Here is a 21,072-nt window from a genome sequence, read left to right on the forward strand (position 1 = left end):
TTCCTGCCTTTTACTTTCAACTGCTAGCCTGAGGAGGCTGGCAGCTTCATGTTTGTCCAATTATACAAAATGGTAAAGGTTGAAATTTATCGCCAGCTTAGATGCAACGAGGTCGACCAATTCATTTGGCTTGGAGCGTTTTGGTGGTCACGAAGATCTGCACCATACGTATGCTTGGAGTTGGTTGAGATCGTGAAGTCCATCGGACTGATTCACGCGGGGGTGCCTAGTTCTGGCAACACCGAGACGCTGGGAGGACGAGAGAGTGGGTGGGGGGGGGGGGGGGGGGGGCACGATCCACCTGTCTTAACCCCGCATGTTTTCCACCCGAATTCTCGCTGATCCCAACGCGATGCGGGCCTTGCGTTAACTGTATTCTTTCTCAGCTCCCTGCCCAGGTATTTCGCTTGGCTGGGCACGCGCCGCTCGTGCGCGGACAGCTTGTCGAAGTGCCGAACCCACGGGTGCAGAACAGCCTCTGTCATGCCCTGAGCATATGAAAAACAGCGTCTGATTCCACCAAGACAAATGGCAACAAAGAAGTCCGGCATGTCTTGACAAATTAAATCTTCAAAAAAGCAAAAAACAAAAAGGTACATCCGGCAGCCAGCGATACTTGGACCGATGTTCACAATGTCTTGACTTATGGTACGGAACCCGAGCCTAAAGAAAGAAGCTTAAGTCGTTATCGCCTTGGGGTCATTGACAAGTTTTCCTTTCTCCCGTATTCACCAATGAAGATACTCCCTCACTGTATAGATGGGACACGGATCAGTGGCGGTCCCCTATGAGGCCGACCACCTGATTAACCACGTGAGATTCGGGGCGGGTACAAACCAGCTATGAGGGCCATACTGAAATCGCAACGGGACACCCAGACTTGCACGTGACATTTTTGATAAAAAACTTAAAAATGTGCTTCGATCTACAAAATTTAAGGGGACTTAAAGACACGGTAAGGGCATATGTTTCCCCATCCTCCCACCCTACCATCCCCATTGGTTACAACCATAGTCACCCTCGCATTTCCAGTAAAGTTTGGCGTTATCACAATGCCGTTACATGCACTGACCAGGCGTGGGTAACAGGGATAGCCTAGGCCTGGATTCGGGTTTCATTTTCTATGCATTTATTTTCGTATAGACGAGGTGTCAAGTTGTACAAATTTAGGATTTGGGCATCTGGAATCAACGACGTCGCGAAAAGGGTCATATAAAGACCTTGCGCGGCCTGGTGACAACGACAATCACATTGTCTTGGCGGTAACATCCGGTACCAGTGGTTGGTTATTAAATCATCAGCTCGCTCCGACTGCCGAGCACGGGCATCAGATTCTATTCCCGTCAATTTGTGCTGGATTATATGTCAGCAGACTAAATTCATACGCTAACGGACAAAGCATGGATTGTTGCCACCCACTGTGAGTGAGCAAAGCAGTCCAGCACAACTTTAGGTCGCCGATGCGCCAAGTGACCTTCACATTTCTGAATTTAGCTTACGCTTTTCGACATCGTTAGCACCGAAAACCAGATTTACCGTAGCTGGCTGGCGGCGCCCAGCATACGGGACCTTCCAGTGCGGCCAGTGGTGTTTAGAAATAAGCCGCGCCCCGCCCGGAGCGTTGGTACCGCTTTTTCTCGATGAACCCTCTTTTAGAAGTACTGATGTTGTGACAAACCATATATGTGTGACGGCACGTAGCGTTTCCCCCCCGGGGTCTTAAACGTAAGTACAGCAATTTTCTTTAACAGGAATGGGTTGGCATGTGCGCTGCCATCGTCGACTCCGTGTTACTCACCCACTGGGTCGAGACTAGCTCTCGGGTTTTCAATTTAACTTGTGTGTTTGTGCCCTGAGTGTGGCTCCTGTCAAATGGTTCCATCCATCTGTTCTGTCTATCGCCTGTAGGTGGTCGGGGCAGTTCATCAAATGCTTAAGCTTTGCTCGTCGGCTGGGTACGTAAGTAGTCAGTTTGCCCGGTGAACGGCAGTCTTAAACTGGGTATGATGGGGATCAGTAGTGATCAGAGGATCTCATGTAGTAGTTGGAACAGTTCTCTGTTTTGTTTTCATCAGGTAATGGCGGGTATGTGAAGTGGAGGAATTAGCATAAGTCACATTGATTCCTGAAAAGAGAGATTGCAGTACTTAATTGTGTGTGGCCATCTATGCACGATGTTGTTTTTTCTAATGGAGACACTTCACATGAACCTTCATAAAAATTCAACCATTATTCAATTTGTCTGAAGACTGTTTCTCCAACAGCTCTGCCATGCCAATCTGTCACAACATCCTCTGCAGACCTCTACTGGCTCTGCTGGGAGGTGAAATGCTTTTCACAATACAAAATTAGGAACAACACTTGCATATTGCAGTGCCTTAATACAACAACAGCAGAATTTGAAGTTAAAGTGATTGTAAATATGAGAAGGAATTATAATAATCTTCAATTTGAGATTGATTTGAAGGAGAACTAGCAGTGTGCCCAGGAGGAGACCCTTTCTATGGTATGGCCTGAAAGTTATACCCTTGTGAGAGCACTTGAAGATTTTTTAGTTGCTGTTGTTATGCTGAAAGAACAACTGCATTATAGAAACCCTATGTCTTAACATGCTATATGTCAGCAAGTTGAAGATGATGATTGTAAGCTGTTGTTCCTAAAGTTCCACCCACACTACACCAACTTTCAAACTGTCTTTATGCACAGAATTCCACAGCCTCAAGGTGGAGTTGGTGGTGAGCAATGAGCAGCATAAGATGATCAGATTTTCACAACTCAATTATTCAAACCGGTGTTTGCAGTGGGGCACGCACTACTGGCCATGTCCTATTTTGTCTCATTGCATGTGATTGCTCCCAGCTCATGCCTGGCAGTGTGATCCGTGGGGGCGTGATTCCCATGTTGGATGTTAGGGCATGCCATGACAACCTGTCTCTGCTGTTGTTTGCTCTGTTATGTAAGAACATAAAAGTTGTTTCTGAGATGGTCTCAGGATTCTGGATTTAATTTTTGTACATAGTATTGTTAAAGGGAAAGGCAGATGTAATTTCTGTCAGATTTAGATCTGTTCAAATATATCTGGAATCATATTTAGTAGACTGGCTAAATCATCAAACCCAACATCATGAGCAGAACCATTAAATTTGTTTGCCCAAATAGCCATGTTCATTTTATTACCCAGTCTTTCTTAGGCATGTGGGCTGCAAATGTTGTCAGCTTGCTTTTATCCCTGTTTTGCTCCTGCCACCTTGCCATTATCCTGTTTAAACTTCACATACTCTGATCTGAGCTACCTCCCACTATAAACACCTGAAACCCTCCATTTGGCCCATTCTTGTTCTGTCTTAACTGATGCCTCTGATCCATGTGCTGTTGGGACAGGACTTGGAGCCCTGTTGTTTGCAGTATTCCTGCCTTGACACCTGCTGATCAGACGACTATGTTCTGTTATCACGGGGTGTTGTTCACAAATGCCTAATTACCACCAATGAAGTAGGTCTAAAGCACTGAAGTTGTGCTGTTAATTAAAATTGAGTCAGTTTTTGACAGATTTCAAGATGGGGACAAGTCTTTCCATGTGGCTTGAAAAAGTATTGCTGTAAGTAGGCTTGGTGCTCCAAGGCTCCTTATTGTCTCATCTTCATGTGCAACAGCTTAGCTAATAACAATATAACTGCTACAAAGCAGTGTCCATTCTACATAACAGCTGTGGCACACAGCTCCGGTCATTTTGATGCTGATGGAAGTCTCTGTATATGGGAGTAGGAATAGGCTATAGCATTGCAGCATCCCAAAGGGCATCTATGCTGAAGCTAAAAAGGCCTGTGACATTGATTGAAACTACTGTTTTGAGTTGGAGAAAACAGATGATAATGCTACCCACTTCTTAGCCTGCAGAAGCTTCCTGCTCTCCAGCTTCATTGTGCAGTGAGAATAAATTGATTGTTCACATACATATACTCCTCAGAGTGCAACAAGGTATGAAATTTTGATGTGTGTGAAGAAACTGTGATGTCTTTCATCATACCTGGATGTTGACAAATTGTCTATTAGCTAACATGAAAGTATGATTCACCCATGTTGGAATAAGGTAATCAGGATTTCTATTGAGACTTCTATTTAAGCTGCAATGATGCACCTGTCAGTTTGGTCCCCGAACAATAACATGTGTGAGAATATCATGAAGATTGAGATAACAAAGCAGCTATTAAGATACTAGACCAGTAGCAATGGCATATTGATCCAGGTACCTGAAGAAGATGGGATCATAAGTGTGTGAGCTCCAGTGTGGTGGCCTGTTGGGTCTGTGTCACACACAGTTTGCCTTCTTCTTTCTCATTGTGGGCTGCTTGTTGTGATACTTTGGATGGTAGTATGTTCTATTGTGCTCCAAATGGTTGCCCATCTGCATTCTCTGAGGCATTTTTGGTTGCAATGCATTTAACCCTCACCTTGACTTACTGGTCAGTATTTTTGAGTTTATTGAACTGGCAGTGAACTGAACTGAACTGAACTGAACTCACACTGCCAATGTCCTGTGGTATATCCAAAGCATGCCACCTTTGTTGTGTCCATGCCTAGACAGCTGCTCAAATTCAGAGACCAGTAAGTAGCAGTTAGGTTAGAGGGTTACCAATAGAGAAGCAATTTTCGCTGATGGCCTTGGTCATATTTCACTGATGGCCATGCTTGAAACATTGTTGCCAGGTCATCATAAGATGCATGTGCATTCCAAGGAAAAGGCGAGCCATTCTGCTGCCTGTTTCAACCTTTGCTGGGCTTTCTGGAAGCATGTGCTACATCCCTGGGTTCGTTGAGGGGTGCCTTCCCGTCAATGCGTCGATCATTCACGGGTACTATCGGACTCGAATGGCGACATCTGACATCCACTGGCTCCGAAATGGCCATGCTGACCGCGGAGTGGCGGGTCGCGGGCGGGTCTCGTGCTGACCGCGGAGTGGTGGGCTGCGGGCCGATCTCATGCTGGCCGCGGAGTGGCGGGCGGCGGGCTAATCTCTTGCTGACCGCGGAGTGGCGGGCTGCGGGCTGATCTCATGCTGACCGCGGAGTGGCGGGCCGCGGGCTGGTCTCATGCTGACTGCGGAGTGGCGGGCCGTGGGCTGATCTCACGCTGGCCGCGATGTGGCGGGCCGTGGGTTGGTCTTGTGCTGACCGCGGAGTGACGGGCCGCGGGCTGATTTCATGCTGACCGCGGAGTGACGGGCCGCGGACTGGTCTCATGCTGGCCGCGGAGTGACGGGCCACGGGTTGGTCTTGTGCTGACCGCCGAGTGACGGGCCGCGGGCTGGTCTTGTGCTGCGGTGGCGAGAGCTCGCGGCCAGCCTCCGTCAGCCGCCGGCCCCGCTCGCCCTTTGGTGGCGGCGCACCTGCCAGCCGTGTCCGCCCGACGGTCGCGGCGTCGCCTCTGGGCCGGACTGGCGGACGCCGCCTGCGCCGTGTCAGCCGCCTGTTGCCGAGTCGCGGCGGCTGGCGGCGGCCACGGCCGGCACTCTCTGGGCTCCGGCTCTCGGAAGTCGTGCAGGCCGGCCGTGACGCGGCTGCGCCCTGTCGACCGGTTCGCACGCTCCCGGGGAGAGAGAGAGGGGGGGGGGGGGGGGAGAGGCCGGTCGCGGGGACCGCGCGTCCGCCGCCGCCGCCGCCGCCGCCGGGCCCGGTCACAGGGCAATGGGCCGTGCTGATGACGCCTGGCTGGCGTCAGAAACCAGCGACGAGGACCGTATTGGGCTCGTCAAGTAGATGCCGACAGCGCTGTCGGCGTCATTTGTTTGTAACTCGTGTTGGTGGGAGGTGTTTCCGGTCGGGGCTCGATGAGTGACCATCAGTGCTGGGCTCGCGCTCAGTTTCGGAATCATGGAAGGGCTCTGTACGGTGGGGCTTGTCATGACTGCTGACTGCTGTGGAACACAGCTTTGTTGGAGCCCCGGGGCCAAGTAGATTAAAACGTGAAGGGACAAGGCTAAGACTTGATATGATTGAGAATGTAACTCACTTGCCGACGGACCTGACGCGTTGCTGCGAAAAGGTTCCTTTAGCATACAGCTTTGGAGGAGGCCAAGTCCCGGCAGCGGATGTCTGGCACGCCGCTCTCCCCTCACAGTGGACGGCAGACACGCTGCGATTTTTTGCGGTGCGGGTTGTGTCGTGTGCTCGGTTTTTGCGTAGGTGTCGAATTTCCCCGACCAGGAGATAGGACGCTGGCAGCCGTGCCTTGTCTCGGCTTGGAATAGCACGAATTGTTGCAGATAGTTGGCAACGCTTAACTGCCGGGGGGGGGGGGGGGGGAGGAGGGGGAGGGGGGCGAAATTGTTCCGTGGTGGGAGCCGTTTAGGAACGGATTGAGTGACGGCCTGATCCCAGCGTAGCCATTTTTGCATGCCGAAATTCGGACTGCTGTGCATTCGGTTTTGGAAGCCCCTTCAAATCATGCCCCATATCCGTACTGTGTCACTTTCGCCCTTAGCCTTTCGTCCACGTGCATGTAAGCCTGCTACAGGAGACCACGCCTATGTAGTCAATACATTGCAGGCTTTTGGACATGCTTTGTGCGGACTTGTCGTGAGGGCCGCTCCAGCGAGTGAGTCCTGTCCAGTGAGTGGGTCGGCGGTGGCTGCTCGCGACTTCCTGACGCAGCTCTCGAACTGTTTCCTATCGAATTCTAATGTTTTGTCTGCTTCGATGTAGCAATTTTAACATCAGATTGCTTTCAGTGGTTGTTCTGGCTGCGGGGCGGGGCTATAATGATATATTGGAGGAATGGTATGTATTTTCGTATGCAGGAAGTTATGAAATATGCCGCATATTTCAAGGCAGGAAGTCCAGTTTCGTTGCAGGGATGTCGTCAAGTGATGCATTGTGACACATGCAAATGATAATGGGATGTGCTAGGGTGTATCCAGGTCTGAAGGTAAATTAGATGGGCAGAATGACAACGTGTTTGCTTTCGGATCTTTCTGGTGCCTGTTGGATGTAACATTAGTTCTAAATGGTTACGCAAAGTACAACCTCCACTAAAGTGTATTTCATTTTTGTCACCTTACCCATCAGACAAGCTGTGAGCTGTTCGGACAGAACCACACACACTGGACTTTGCTTTGCAGCTTTTTTAGCTTCAAAGCCAGCTTTCAGACGATTTTTCGATTCAATATGCAGTTTCTGGGGGGTGGGGGAATGTGAGCGAAACGGCTCCGCGGCACGGATGTGCAGCGGAGCTGGGGTCTGGGCGAGTGAAATCCTCCACCCGATCGGCCTGCTTACTATCCCTGGCCCCAGCCGTATCCACCCACCAACCGAGCCCGCTCCGTCGCTGCCCACCAGTTACACCTATTTACCCTTGTGTGAAGTTGCGTTCTTAAATGATTCAAGCTGAGACACATTGTGTGGTGTTTCGGGAAGTTTCTACCCTCCTCCGTCCTTACTGCTTCTCAATGCAATGTCATGGGTTCACTACATTTCCAATGGACATCGACGGTTGCGGAACCCGTCATATTCCCCAACATATAAGTTTTCTTACTTTTCTAAACAACCGGTGAATCACCCCTTGGAAGTGAAAATGAAGACGGTACTCTAACACATGTCGCATTTCATGATTTTGCTGTAATGCAAGTGCTCATGGTGTGTTTTACTGATCTCTGTGTTGCTGCTCCCCCCCCCCCCCCCCCCCCCTCCTGATCACAATGACTTCTTCGCTGCACGACAGGAACACGCTCATTGTCATGACAAGTTGTCCTCCCAGTCTTGAGAAGGGACTTCGAAGCATTCTAACTTTGCTTTCTTTGTTTTGCATAGCCCCAATTGGCAAATCGGTAAGCCCCATCGTCTCATTTGAAATATACATGAACCTGCAATATTTTGAAATGGCCACGTATACTCCTTATCCGCCCGTCCACTGTGCGCTTGTTGCCTCAAAGTCTAAATGATTAAACACACCTGGCTGTAACTGTGTACCCGGTTGCCGCAGGCATTTCCGTTGCCGAACTCTTACGATCCATCCCCCAGCTTGCCTCCAAATACACGGATGACCTCGCTGTGGATGTGCGTGGTGCCGGGACCGCTGTGCCGCCGGGCGTTGTCCGGCTCGGCGGGGCTTTCACAGGCGAGTCGGCCCCCTCCGCCGGCCGGCGCCCAGTCGCAGCGTCGCTGATCGTGTCCACCGGCGGGGGCGCTCTCCGCGCGGGCAGCGTCTGGCGGGGTGGCCGGCGCCGGCCGGCCGCGGCGAGCCTCCGTAGCCAGGCAGGCACCGGCGAGCGGCGCGAGCGCGAGTGGCGCCTCGCTCGCGGGCTGTTTGTTTTGAAGGTGGTGTCTGCAGGTGAGCCTATCGTGAACGGCTAGTCATTGGGGAGCTGTGGATTCTGTCGACGTGGCGTGCTACTCTCCGCCGCCGCTGAGCATGTGTTGCTGCCCGCTCCACTGCGCCGTCGCTGTGCGCTGAAGGTGTCACCAGTGACGATGCGTCGCCTGCCACTGACGCGGGCCCGGCCCGGAGCGAGGCTCGCCGCACTCCCGTCAGATGATGGCTGGCCGCTCGGCAGCGATGTGCGGCCGCCTTCGCTGGCGTAGTGGCTCCAGGCGACGTCGTTCCGCCGTGCGCGGCCACGCCCAGCCAACTTCCGTCGGAGTCCGGCTCAGCCGGCGTCCAGCGGGAGCCGTCAGTGGCGCGGCGGCGGCCCCGGGACGGCACACCCTTGCCCCTTTCCCAGCCCCACCCCTGTACCTCGTCGGTGACTCGCCGCCGACCGGGAGTGGTGCGCTCCGCCCGTCCCCTCCCCTCCCCTCCCCCCTTCCCCCCGCCCATCAGTGACCCGCCGTCGGCTCGGAGGGCGGCCGTCCGGTCGATGCGACGATTACCCCTGCCAACGGGGGGCTGTAATGACCCGTGCCGACTGCTCGTTAGTTCGTCGGTGGCGCTGCCGCCGCCGGCCCGCTGCGGGCCGGCTGCGACGCGCCGTCAGCCTGCGCGGCCGCCGACCGGCGCTGACGCTAGGACCTCACGCCGCTCGGGGAGCGATCGTGGCCGGCAGCGACGCTCGCGGGGTGTCGACAGGCACCACGCTTTTCGTCTCCCGCCTTGTCGGAGCCTAGAGGTTTTCCGCTTGGACGTCTTCAGGGTGGTTTTTGTTCGATCGTGTCGGGCATGGACAGATTCTGAGCGGTCGATCTGGGACGTCGTGTGTCCGTCATTGTCCACTTGGGCTTGTTTGACGGCTTCAGGCTGGAGTCATGCCACTCGGTCATCCCGGACTGGGCTGTTCACCGTGCGACCGCCCCCCCCCCCTCTCCCCCTCTGGCTCGTCCGGTGCTGGCCTCGACTGCCCCGCCCAGCGGCGCCGGCTGAAGGGCCGCTTGAAGCTCCCGCACTGACGCGCCGCGGCGCGTGGTCGGCTGACCCACGTGCGGCGGGCTGCGCGCGCGCCCGCGCGCCGGTCCAGGCCTCGCCTTGGCCGGCCTCGCCGTCGGCGGCGACGGCGACGGCGGCACGATCGGTTCGTCGCGCCTGGTGGCCGGATCAATATGTGGAGGCGGCGCGCGCGGCCGCCGGCGGCGCCCGGCCGGAGACCGGCGCCGACCGTCAGCCACCCCGGAGCGGCGCCATGAGACGCTCGGCTCTCGCCTGACGCGGCGCCCGCCGACCGCGCCCGCCCGGCCCCGCGAGCTGCTCGTGCCGAGAGCCGCCGCCGCCGCCGCCGCCGCTACCGCCCGTGCCGGCATGGTCCGCTAGGCTCTGCCCCGCGTCGTCCGCAGTCTGGTCCGCGAGCGTCAGTGGTCGCCGCCGCCGCCGCCGAGCTGCCGCCTCCGCCATCTTGGCATGCGGGAGCGGCGCGCCGCCGGCGGGGATCTTGGAGAGGGTGGCGTCGTGACTTACCGGCCAGCGCGCCGCCTCAGATAGCCGGCGGCGTCGACCGCGTGGCTCGCACGGGCGCCCAGCGCCGCATGAGCACACGAGGTGAGCGTTCGGGCTGGCGACCCGCCTGTGCCCCGCCCCGCCCGCCCCTCCCCGTCTCGCCACGCCCCGCCCCCCTCGCTGTTGTCCGCTCCTAACGAGGGCGGTCCGTGGCCAGCTGGCGCTTGTTCGGGGGGTCTAAGCAGGGCTGCAGATGTTGTGAGCCACACTTCTGTGTTCCGCCGTGGCATGGGCGAATGCTAAATGTTTGAATGGTCGATTATCACCGAATGTTTCCGCTCTGTAGGGTGCGCCGGCAGACCAGTCAGTCAAGGTGTGTGGAAGGGGCGCTTCAGTGGCGTGGTCCCGTCTGCAGGCGTAGTGTTGAACGTGTTGTGGTAGAGGCGAGACAGGCGCTGCGTGGCCTGTGACGGTCGAGTGGCGTACCCCGCTGGGTCTGCCGTCGATTTCCGACGGCAGCCAGGTATGTACTGGCTGGCCGGCCTCTGGGAAGCGTCCCGCTGCCTCCGCTGGAGACGCTTCCCTGGCGGCCAGTGTGCGCCCCAGACGGACGACGGCCGGGTTCTGACGGAGAGCTCACTCTGAGCTCCGTCCTCGGCTCCGGAGAGCACGGAGAGCACGGAGCAGTCGGCCCGGTGCTGGGCGGCCGGCGGTGCACCAGCCCGGCGCGTGACCTCGGGTCAGGTCGGCTCCGTCAGTACGGCGCCAGCTGATGCCGAGGTGCGGCGGGCGGGCCGGCGGCTGGAGCTCCCGACGGCGTCCTGGAACGCTCGCCGCCGTATCATTCGCTCCCGCATCGCGCCGGCCACTCATGGGTGGGACGGCTTCCCGTCCCTGTTGTGGAAGGACCGCTTCGTTGAGGTCACCTATCGAGCGGCCAGGCAAATGGGCTGCTGGGCGTGTCCTGCCGGCGTTGTAACCCTGGGTGTGCCCATTGCCAGCCCGAGGTAGAGCCAGGCTCGGAGCTGGTGTGCTCTGCCGGTCACGGCGTGTTGACGTCCCCGGTTTGGGTTAATGTTCCCTCCCCCTGCCGAGGCTGCCGGCGCGTCCTCGGCGATCGCCGGCGGGACCCGGCTATCGCCGAGGGCGTGACTGGCACTCCACCGGACAGCCGCGTCTTCCTGGCCATTGACGGGCCGCTGCGGCCGAGGTGCCCCCCCCCCCCCCCCCGGCGTGCCGGTTTGGTGGTCCAGCCCCTCGCGCTGTTAACCAATCGAGGTCAGCTGGCTCCGCTCGTGAGCCATGGGGTTACGGCGGGCTGGCCACAGGACGTGTGTGGATGCGTGTCGCAACTTCCGTGGTGCGTGACGAGTAATTATTCGTGGGCTTCAAGCTTCTGCGCGAGTTTTCTCGGGGCCGTTCGACGCCGCGGACATGCCATTATGGTGCATGCTTGGGTCCATTCAGGGCCGTTAGGACGTGCACTAAGGGTGGAAAGAAGTACGCCGCGTGCATGGTGTCCGTTCTCATGTATCGACTGTTATGTTTGATACGTGTCGGGCGCCGTCAATCAAACGGCAGATTCACGTCGAGACCATCCCACTGAAAGTTAGACAACGGTGAGCGTACGATCAGTTACGGTTGCCCCCGCTTTCAGTGAGGGCTCAGTCTGCGGCCATAGTTCGGCTGGCGCCGGCGAGAAGGCGACATCTCTTGCATAAGTGCTTGCCTCGTTTCTGGAATGGCTTGACGTCACCCGTCGGATGCAGCGCCGGCTTAGCTAACGTTTCTGCGACCGATGCCGCCGTGTGAGCCGGACCACGGGTCAGCAGAATTGTGGCGCTGTATTATCTGGCGCGTTTACTTTTTGCTGTGCATTCTTTTCACCCTTCTGCCACCATTGGGAACGCGCGGAACAGATCTTAACGATGATTGCCTGACACGATGTTCTGTTCAGCATTGATTTGAAGATTCTTTCTTGCTTTCGGCAGCCCCCGGAGCATCAGGCGTTGATAGGATCCGATAATGTTTGATCATCTTGATTGGTTGTGCTGAGCGTTCGACAGTATCTCGCCTGTAACGTGGTCATCGGTCCGGGCGGATTTTCATTGAGGACGGGGCTGGGATTTAGTTCGCTAAGTTTTAACCGGCCACTAATTTCCATGAATGTTTGACCAGGGATTTCCGTTTGCGTTTGCAAAGTCGCGATTCTTGCAGCGCCGTCCGTGCAGAAGAAGTCTGCTGGATGGTTACGACACTCACCGCTGACGGCCAGCAGCGGGCCGGTCCCACATGGCGCGCTGGCAGCCCGCCGCTCCCGTCCGTCCTGCCCCCGGCTCGTGCAGCCCTCGCAGCACACGTCGGTGTGGCTCGGCCGGTCCAGCCGGCACAGTCCGGAGTGTGCCGCGGCGTCTCACCGTCGGCCGGTGACCCCGAGTCCGGTCACGGCAGGTGCCGCTGAGGTCAGGCGGGGCACCGCCACGGAGCGGGTGGGTCGTGACCCGGCGCCACCGCGGCCGGGATCGGCGGCGCCGGGCGGAACCGCGCCGGACACCAGCCGCCGTTGTGTTGTCGCGTTCGGTCGCGGGCCGGCCGCTTGTGCGATCGCCGACGTGTCTTTGGTAGGGGGAGGAGAACGCTGTGTGAGGTGTGGCTTGTCAGGATTTCCCACACATACAGAGTCGGTTGTGGCCAGCTGTAGTCACGCAGCGGCCGGGGAGTCCCGAGGGGGTTCGCCGGGAGGTGGGTTTCTCCAGCATTGCACCGGCACGGTCGCACCCTGCGGTCGGCTTGCTCGCCTGGAGTGTTTTGCAGCGCTGCAGGGCTGTCTGGTTCTCGACCATAGTGTTGGAATATTTACACTTTGTTAGGGAATTCAGCTGTGATAAAATGTATGTTCCGGATTTCGTCCCGGAAAAATTGGACTCGCGAGGCTCACCTTGCACAAACCACACAGTCATGATCAATGTTAAGCACGAAGTACCAGACCCATATACGGCACATTAATATCTCGTTGAACAAACCGTGCCGAACGATTTCATAACCGGCGTTCACTCACGGTACCCCATCCGTCCCCACCCACATTGCAATTGCAAAATCCTCCTACCGGGCCTCGTTTCTTCTGTGCTCTCACTGCACAATAATGTATATGCCACATGGGCGCCAAGCTTGTCTGCAATCGCACCTGCGCGTGCCGAAGTCGGGCCGGAGACGTCCCGGGAGCGTTCACAGACGGCCACGCTATGGGTGGGAATGTAGCGCCTCTCTCGGTGCTGCCTCGGAGACATCACTCCGCGGGCTCGCCGCCCCGTCATTGGCTGTTGCATGAGGTGGGCCGGACATAGTGCCTGTGTCGTGAGAGGTTTGTCCATCTGATCTATGAAAAAAAATGCTTACGAAAGCAGAGTATGGCCAGTTGTGCTGCGCATCAGCCCAGGTATCGCCGACTTATCTGAAACCGAATATGGTAGACAAGGAAGGGATGCGAGCCCCGTGCGGGTGGGTAGTGTCTTCACCCATGGGGCGAGTGGAGACGAAGGATTACGAACAGCGAGGTGCAGGACGAGAAGGCGCACTGGGATCACTTCCGGCCTATGTTACGGTCACTTCCGGTTACGGTCGGTGTTGTTGTTCGTGTACATGGCTGAAGAATTTGCGGCAAATTGTACGCAGAAGCATGCTATTTCGTGCACCGGATAGGTCTCGGTGCCCAGACCGTTTAAACCCCACGGTATCCGATTGAAAGTCAATAGACGGAGCTAAAATATGTCTTAATTTGGTGAGTTTAGGGAAATATGATCAGTTCTTATCAGATTTCAAGGAAAATTTGAATCCAATCTGTAAGCAAGCGGGTCAACAGCATACGCGGTGCTCTTGAGATAGTTGAATTTGAAGTAAAGTTAGCTGTTTTTCATTTTTCATGACACATTCATCACACTCAAGGCTTGCATAAATGAGTTTCGTCATGACGTGTACCTGGGAAGCATGGACACAACAAACCTAAGTTGATGAACAAAACCAATTGAGGCAGATGTTGATCAACAAAACGTAAACAAAGTTAGGCAAAGTCGATTTTGCCAAGAGACTAAGCCAACCTGCTAAAACGTCCCTATTTCTGTATGTCATAGACGCAAGGGAATACAATAAATTCATCTGCGAACTGGTTGGGACAAAGGTACTCCAACCCTGAACCTCCGAATAGAAATTCCCACTTTGCTCTTGAGTACATGCTAGACGTTCGCGCGGCAGACCGTCGCGGCCAGCTGGCGGGTCGTGGCGTGCGCAGCGACGCTCGTGACACCGGTGACGGTGACCGGCGCGCTACGTCTGAAGCACGGCTGGCGGCGGGCGCCTCGCCGCGTGGACCGCCGGTCGTCTGTGTGCTCGGCTGCCGGCGGCGGTGGCGGTGTCTCGGTGCCGTCCGTGTGCTCGGCTGCCGGCGGCGGCGGTGTGTCGGTGCCGGCCGGCCGCGGTGGGCTCCGGTGCGCGCGCTCCGTCTCGCCGGCCGTCTTCAACCTCCGGCGTGGGCGCACCAGACGCTGGTGGGCGAGACCGCGGCGTCCGGGAAACGACCAAGGCCGCGCCGGCCGGGCCGCAGCCGGAGCCCGCTGCGGTGACGTCCTCACGCCAGACGGCTTCCAGGGCTCGGTCCCACATGGGGCCCTGTCAACGCGCGACAGGAATAGCCCCGTGTAAACCAAGACCATGAATTGTTAAGGCGTGGGGAATGTTAATCACTCTGCGGCATGGGCGGATCTTTTCGTTTCTTTTGCGTTGGGCTGCTGGGTCACCTACGGCTCTTGTTTTGCCCTGCCCTCCAAATAGGATGGTTGGGCAGAACCAAAAGCCTGGCTGTTTGCCTCTCCCGATGTTACGTATTTAGTGATTTAATGGAGCTACGCCGAACAGCTGTATGACATGGACACGCGCGGAATCTGCATTTGTCATCATTGTTGGTAAATTTCTCCGAAACGGCAATGTTTGTCTCTGTTGCTGTGGTAGTGTTGTAACGATCATAGTTTTCAGTTTATATTATAAATAGTGCCGTTTGGGCTGATCTAGAAAATATCTATATGGTACAAGCCCCCTTTGTTGGATGCGTGGTGGGGTTTGTGAATACCGACGGGGCTACATAGGTTCGGGAATTGTTATCGCAACAGCTACTTCTCACTGGCATGACGATGCACTCCCCGGAAGTGAGGCTAGCAGCGCCTCTAGCTATCGCCACCACCAGCCGGGCAGCCTGCATTCTCCCAGTGTTTTGTGGGCGCGGGCCTGGGCCGTCCGGCACCGGGGCCCGGCTATCGAAGCGGAGCGCGGCGGCAACAGCTGGCGGCCAGTGTGGACACGGCCGCTAAGGTCAGGGGTCAGCCGGGTCGGAACTGCGCCTCGGGCGCCGTCACGTGCCTGCCGGCGGCGGTCACGTGACGGCGCCGCTGGCCGCCGCGTGTGGCGGCGTGCTTGGCCGGGCTGGTGCGGGCCTTCCCGAGAGGCGGGGCCGCGTGCGCTCCGGGCGGTGGCGTGCGTCCGCTGGCCGGGCCGACGGCTTTGCCGTGACTGCCGTCCGCCGAGTGGTCGGCGCCGGCCGTTACGTCCTCGACGGCCGGCGGCGTGGCGCCGGGAGCGCCGGCCGTCAGCCAGCGTTCAGCGGCGCGAGCGCGGCGCCGCCGTTTCTCCGGTGACGTCCGGTTCCGACGGCGGCCGGATGTACGCGATAAGAGTGGAGGGCGGTCGGTCCGGTGAAGATGCGGCCGCTGGCGGCTGTGCGTCGATCGGCCAGCCGGCTCCCCCCCCCCCTCCCCTCCCCTCCCGGCTATCCGTCTTGCGGACCACACGCGCCGCTGGTCGCCAATCCGGCGTGTTATCGGCGGGCGGGACGGCCGGCGCGCGGCCTCCCGATCGCTCAGCGATGCGCGGCCGGCCGCACGGCCGCCCGCTCTCCGTCCCGTCCCCGGCCGGCGGCGCGACGCGAGCCGGGCCGCCGCCGTGATGGATGCCGCCGCGCGCCTGTCGTCCGGCCGGCGGCGGCGGCGGCGGCCCGCAATCTGACGCAGGGTCTGACGGCGTGCTCACGTGTGGCACGCTGCACCGCCAGCCGCCACGTCACTTCGCCAGGCGGGACGAGGCGCTGGGTGACGGCGAGCGGCGCTCCGCCCGTTCCGCCGGTGTACCCCGATCCCTGTAGACGGGCGTGTGCTGGACCGGCCACAGCCTGGTACTGGCAGGCGGGTTTATGTCGCATCGATCGCACCACGGTCCGTCTCGGCAGACGAGCGCTCTCTTTCGCGCAGCTTCGGTCCCGGTCTTGGCTGACAGGCTCTGTCCTGGTCCTGGCTCGCAGGCCCGGTCCCGGTCCTGGCGTGCAGCCTCGGTTCGGGTCCTGGCGGGCAGGCTCGCACGGCCCGAGCTGGTCAGGTCCGACGGTCAGCGGCCAGCAGGGCCCGCAGCGCCGGCCCGCCCGTTGGTAGCCTCCTACGCAGTGCGCTGCGGTCGGGCCTCGCCAGCGGCGGACCTGCCGACCCCAACACCGGACCGCGTCCAGGCGGCCTGCAGCGCCGCCCGAGGTCACCGGATTTGATGGTCTGGAGTGCGGGGATGGGCTAAGCCCTAGTTCCGTCTGTGGTGCGCTCTTGGGCGAAACTGGCATGGTCGTCCCTGCCTGTCCATGACATGGTCGTCCCTGCCTGTCCATGACAGTCGTCCCTGCCTGTCCATGACGTGGTCGCCCATGCCCGCGCCAGGGGCGAGACCCAGGGTTGACGTGGCGGATGACGAAGCAGCCCTGTGTGCCGCGGGTGGCGCGACGCCGTGACCGCGCGACGCTGCCCCCAGCGCCACGGGCCGGCGCGGCGCGCCGGGACAACGCCAAACCATCACCACTACCACCACCGCATCGCGACGGGGCCGAGGTATTCGCCCCGAGAAGCTCGCTGCCGGGCTGGGCAGTGGACAATGCTTGTCTGCGGAGTGGGCCGCTGCTGGGGCGGAGGTCAGGTCAAGTTAGGTCGGGTCGGGCCGGACCGGGGGACGCCGGCCTGCCGCCCTGCCGACACGCGGCGCGCGGCCGCGCTCGTGGGCGCCGGCTCAGGCGGCCGGACGCTGGCGGCCGGCGCGAAAGACGCCTCTGTTTTCGTTTTGAGGCGGGGCCCGAGATGCACGCGGAGTCTCAGACCTGAATCCAGGGCACGTTTGGTGGACCTAGGGCACGTCTGGTGGACCTGAGGCACGCCTGGTGGACCTAGGGCACAGCCGGTGAACCTGGGGCACATCTGAAAATGCTGGGCCACATCTGGTGGACCTGGCCCACGTCTGGTGGACCTGGCCCACGTCTGGAAAGCCTGGATGATGTCTGGCTGACGTTGGGCGCGTCTGGATGATCCAGCCTGGCGCGTCGGTTGTGGAGCACTACAGCGATTGTTGAATTGATGTCAAGAAAGGCTCCTGAGCGCAGCTGTCCTCGCAGGAATGTGAGCGTTCTGAGTATTGCAGTGGATTGTTTCCGTGTCACACCCTATGAGTTCCTGTGACAGACATCGGGACGCGGGCCGGTGCGCGCAGCCTGAGCGGAAGTTGGGCCTGAGAGGCGCCGAGGTGCTACTGGTGATGCGGTGTGCGCGTAATTGGGGTGGGAATTGTCCACAGCTTTTCGTCGGTCGTCCCATCTTGTCTAGGTAAACGGCTGCGCGAAGTGCAAGTGACTTGTGCCTTCCGCTCGTTCTCGAGCCGAATGGCAGCGTTCAGGCTCTGGTATGGGGATGAGGTCTTCCTTTTTGTAAGACCCTAGGCAGCGACGGAGATGCCGCCGTCCAGCCGACCGCACGGTCGCCAGAAGAAAATCTGTTTGCTCGCCAGCTGTTCGACAGGATCCCGGTGTATGAGTGGGACCAGTCCTTCACCAGTCAGTCGTGTCCCTTAGTGATGGAGGCTCTGGCGACAGGATGAAGTGGACAGTGCGTACCGCGGCTTCTCCCCCCCCCCCCCTCCCCCCACTATCACCACTGCTTGTGCACGTGTTGCGAAGCTGATGGCTGACGTGTGCTGCCATTGCCACGTTAACTGTGATCTTTTTCCGTTTCAGATTTTTTATACTTAATTTTTAGCAAGTATGAATGAGTTGGATACATTGAGGCAAGAGGCGGAGACATTAAAAAACGCCATTCGAGTGAGTATCCCATCCCATCACCCGAAGATCACTGAAAAACAACCAATTGTCCGCCGTGTACTGTTTACAGGGTGGTGCACGCAGTTACGTTATTATCACCACCCTCGTCCCGGAATCATCATCATGTTTCGGCCGTTTGTGTGTCTGTGCGTGAAGTACGCCCATGGTCTTGACGTTTCTAGGTGAGACACATCATTGACAAGCTGACTGTCCCAGTGAACTGCTCGGGGCCTAACCTGTCGTCAGATAAGTCTAGCTTACAAGCCATCCAAACCGATGAATGCGCGGGCATAGATTACGGTTGATGCAGATTGCTGACGGTCGTTCCTCCACCGCTGGCCGGGCGGCGGTGAACGACCGCGGTGACCGCGAACGCGCACCAGGCTACAGTGGTCCGAGTTTCTACTGAGGACGACCGCTCAGTGTTGATTCAGCGCTGTCTGGCATGAAGCCGCATAGCCCGGCTCCGGGTAGCGCGTTGCGGCGCCGGCTGCCTCGTGTGACGTCTTCTTGGGAGGGCCGCCGGCTCTGTACCTGGTGGCCGCAGTCGCCGGGTGGCCCACGTCTCGGCGTCGGGAAGGCAGGCGGAGAGGCCGGCATCGTGTCAGGCAACTGTCAAGTGGCGCACGCGGCTCAGAAGTCCTCCTCGCGTGCGTCGTCATCCGCGTGGAATGAACAGAACGCGCGCTTAAAAAGGCGCCAAAAGGCGGTGGTGATCTTTGCGCTTGGCCCACCATCAGCTGGCTGTTGCGCGGTCGCGTTGTCTCATGCGATCCCTGACGGGTGGGTGGGAGAGCGCCGAGAGATGGCATGCGTCGCCGGTCCCTCGCGTGCGGTGCCGGGGTGAGGCCGCGCCGCGTGCCGTGTCAGGGGTGAGGCTGCATCACGCGCTGTGTCGGGGTGAGGTCACATCACGCGCTGCGTCGAGGGTGAGGCCGCACTGCGCGCTGTGCTGGAGTGAGGCCGCAAACGACGCTTCGCTGCGCTGTGAGACGTCACGTGTCGCCGGCCGTCGTCGGCGCCGCCGTCTTCCTCCTCGCCTTCTCTGCCGGCCGGTCGATCGGCGACGGCCGTCCGTCCCCCCAGCTGGCGGCCGTCTCCAGCCAGGGCGGCGGGCCGCGGTCAGCCCGCACTCAGCCCGCTGCTCGTCCCCAGCCACCGGACCCCGCCGCGCCGTCGTTCGCGGCGAGCGCGGCGGCCCGGCCCGGCCCGGCCTGGCCCCGCCGGCGGCCGGGCCTGGCCGCGGGCGGGGCGGGCGTGCCCCGCGTCTATTGATCTGGCGCGTGTGCCGGCCGGCCGGCGCCCCGCGGCGCGCGGCGGCGCGTGACGTCAGCCGGCCGCCGGTCGCCAGGTGCCCCCGGGGAGTCCAGGCCAGCGGAGCCGGCCGCCGCCGCCGCAGCCCTGCTTGGTAACCCGGCCCGTGCCGTGTAGCTGTCGGCTGCCCGCGCCGCTTCTGGCCGCTGCAGCACGACGACAGCATTCGCCCGCGTGTTAGGGGGGACGAGTGACAACGATTACGACGAGGTGTGTTGGGCATGAGATGTGATGTGCGCCCACTGTGGAGCCCGAACGGTAATGGTATCATCAAGAGTGTGTGAAAGGATGTCTTGTGATCTGCGGGGGCGCGATGTATAGGGTAAATCAATATATCCCACTTGATCAATTATGGTGTAAATGACTGACGGAGTCCTGGCTTGTTTATGTTAGGTGCATGGCGACCCATCGGGTGTTGGCCAGTTGTCAATGATGAGCTCCGAGACTGTGCTCTTGCGAGCCTCATGGCTTCGCGTTGTCAGCTGACTCTTCGGAGCCGGCTGGAAGGGGCTGTTGTCTGAGTTGTTAGAGCAGAGCCGTCGGACGCTGTGGCCACCACGGTATGTGTTCGATCTGTCGGCCGACCGGCCGGTGCTGGCAGCCGCTGCAAACATCTCGCGGCCGGTCCGCCTCTGGCGCCGCTCCTACGCCCGTGTGGCGTCACACCGGCGCGGTGCGCGTGTGTGACGTCACACGGACGGCGCGGCGGCGGCGGCCAGCGGCCGGCAGGGCCGACGCGTGTGTGACGTCATGCCGGCGACGTCATCAGTTCGCCGGCCGAGAGCGATCGGTATAATTTGGCCCGATCAATGGAGCGTGCGTAAGATGGCCGCGGGCGGTACCGTGCGCTGCGCTGCTGTGTACCGTGTGCTGAGACGCCACGCTAGTGCCGGCCGCGTGCCCGGGCGCCGGCGTCGGCCAGCCGCGCACCGGGACACCGCGTTGGTGTCAGCCCCGTGCCCGGGCGCCTGCGATCAGCCGGCCGGGGTCGTGACCTGGGTTACGCGGCTTCATGGACTCTGACGCTCCGACGACTGCGAAGTAGGCGAAACCACTCTTTCAGATTCAAGATGACCGTTGCATTAAAAAGTAGAGTTCTTGCGGAGGTGTGAACAGCGGGATGTTCCGTTCCGAAGGTTCAAAGTCCGTTGAAATGAGTGAATGAATATTCTTTCGAAGTGAAAATGTCTGACAGGTTCTTAAATGTAAATACTGCATATCTACCAGCCCACATGCCTAGCAATAACGTAATGGGGCCGTCAGCCTGGGTGTGGTTATGACGTCAGAGGCTGTATGCCTCGAGCCCCGTTTCCTAATTCATGAAAAGAATGGGCCCAGATGTCGTGGCCCATTAGCTAGTCTTTACGAGCGAGGCCTCACACCGAGCGAGTCTTGACGTCAAATAGCCGGGAGTGTTGCAGCTTCAGCGGCCCCGCCAGTCAGTGTTGGCGGGCCGCTGGTCCGCCGGTCACACTCGCATGAGGCTTTCAACAACAGGTGATGCGATGCCTTATGAGTTGTGCTGTAACCTATTGCATGCGGTTGAGTGTAAGCTGTTCGGGCCGGCGGCTTATTTTTGCCTTATCACGATGCCGCCACTGATTCGCCCCTCCATTTTCCGTGTGATCAAGTTGGAATGGGTAACTGCGAATACAAAATTGAGGAACGTGGACGTGAAACAAGTCTGTATCGCGACCAGCGGGCCTTACAACTACATGGGACTTATCATTGTCGACGA

The 21,072-nt window shown here is 58.9% G+C and overlaps 1 protein-coding gene across 2 annotated transcripts in view; it reads left to right on the forward strand.

The window, feature by feature from the left end:
• Positions 1-1,576: 1,576 nt before the first annotated feature.
• Positions 1,577-21,072, forward strand: part of LOC119096328 (guanine nucleotide-binding protein G(I)/G(S)/G(T) subunit beta-1) — a 29,220-nt gene continuing 9,724 nt past the window's right edge. The window contains exons 1-2 of one of the 2 annotated variants that reach the window (XM_037219167.1): positions 1,577-1,725; positions 17,937-18,020. In XM_037219167.1, coding sequence (XP_037075062.1) covers positions 17,964-18,020 — 57 coding nt within the window. In that variant the 5' untranslated portion in view covers positions 1,577-1,725; positions 17,937-17,963. Of the gene's footprint in view, positions 1,726-9,714; positions 9,962-17,936; positions 18,021-21,072 lie in introns of those variants that run through there. The other variant, XM_037219168.1, reaches the window with a different exon arrangement.

Source organism: Pollicipes pollicipes, unplaced genomic scaffold (assembly GCF_011947565.3).
Source record: "Pollicipes pollicipes isolate AB1234 unplaced genomic scaffold, Ppol_2.1 Scaffold_4295;HRSCAF=5057_pilon_pilon_pilon, whole genome shotgun sequence".
In the NCBI taxonomy this organism is placed as follows: domain Eukaryota; kingdom Metazoa; phylum Arthropoda; class Thecostraca; order Pollicipedomorpha; family Pollicipedidae; genus Pollicipes; species Pollicipes pollicipes.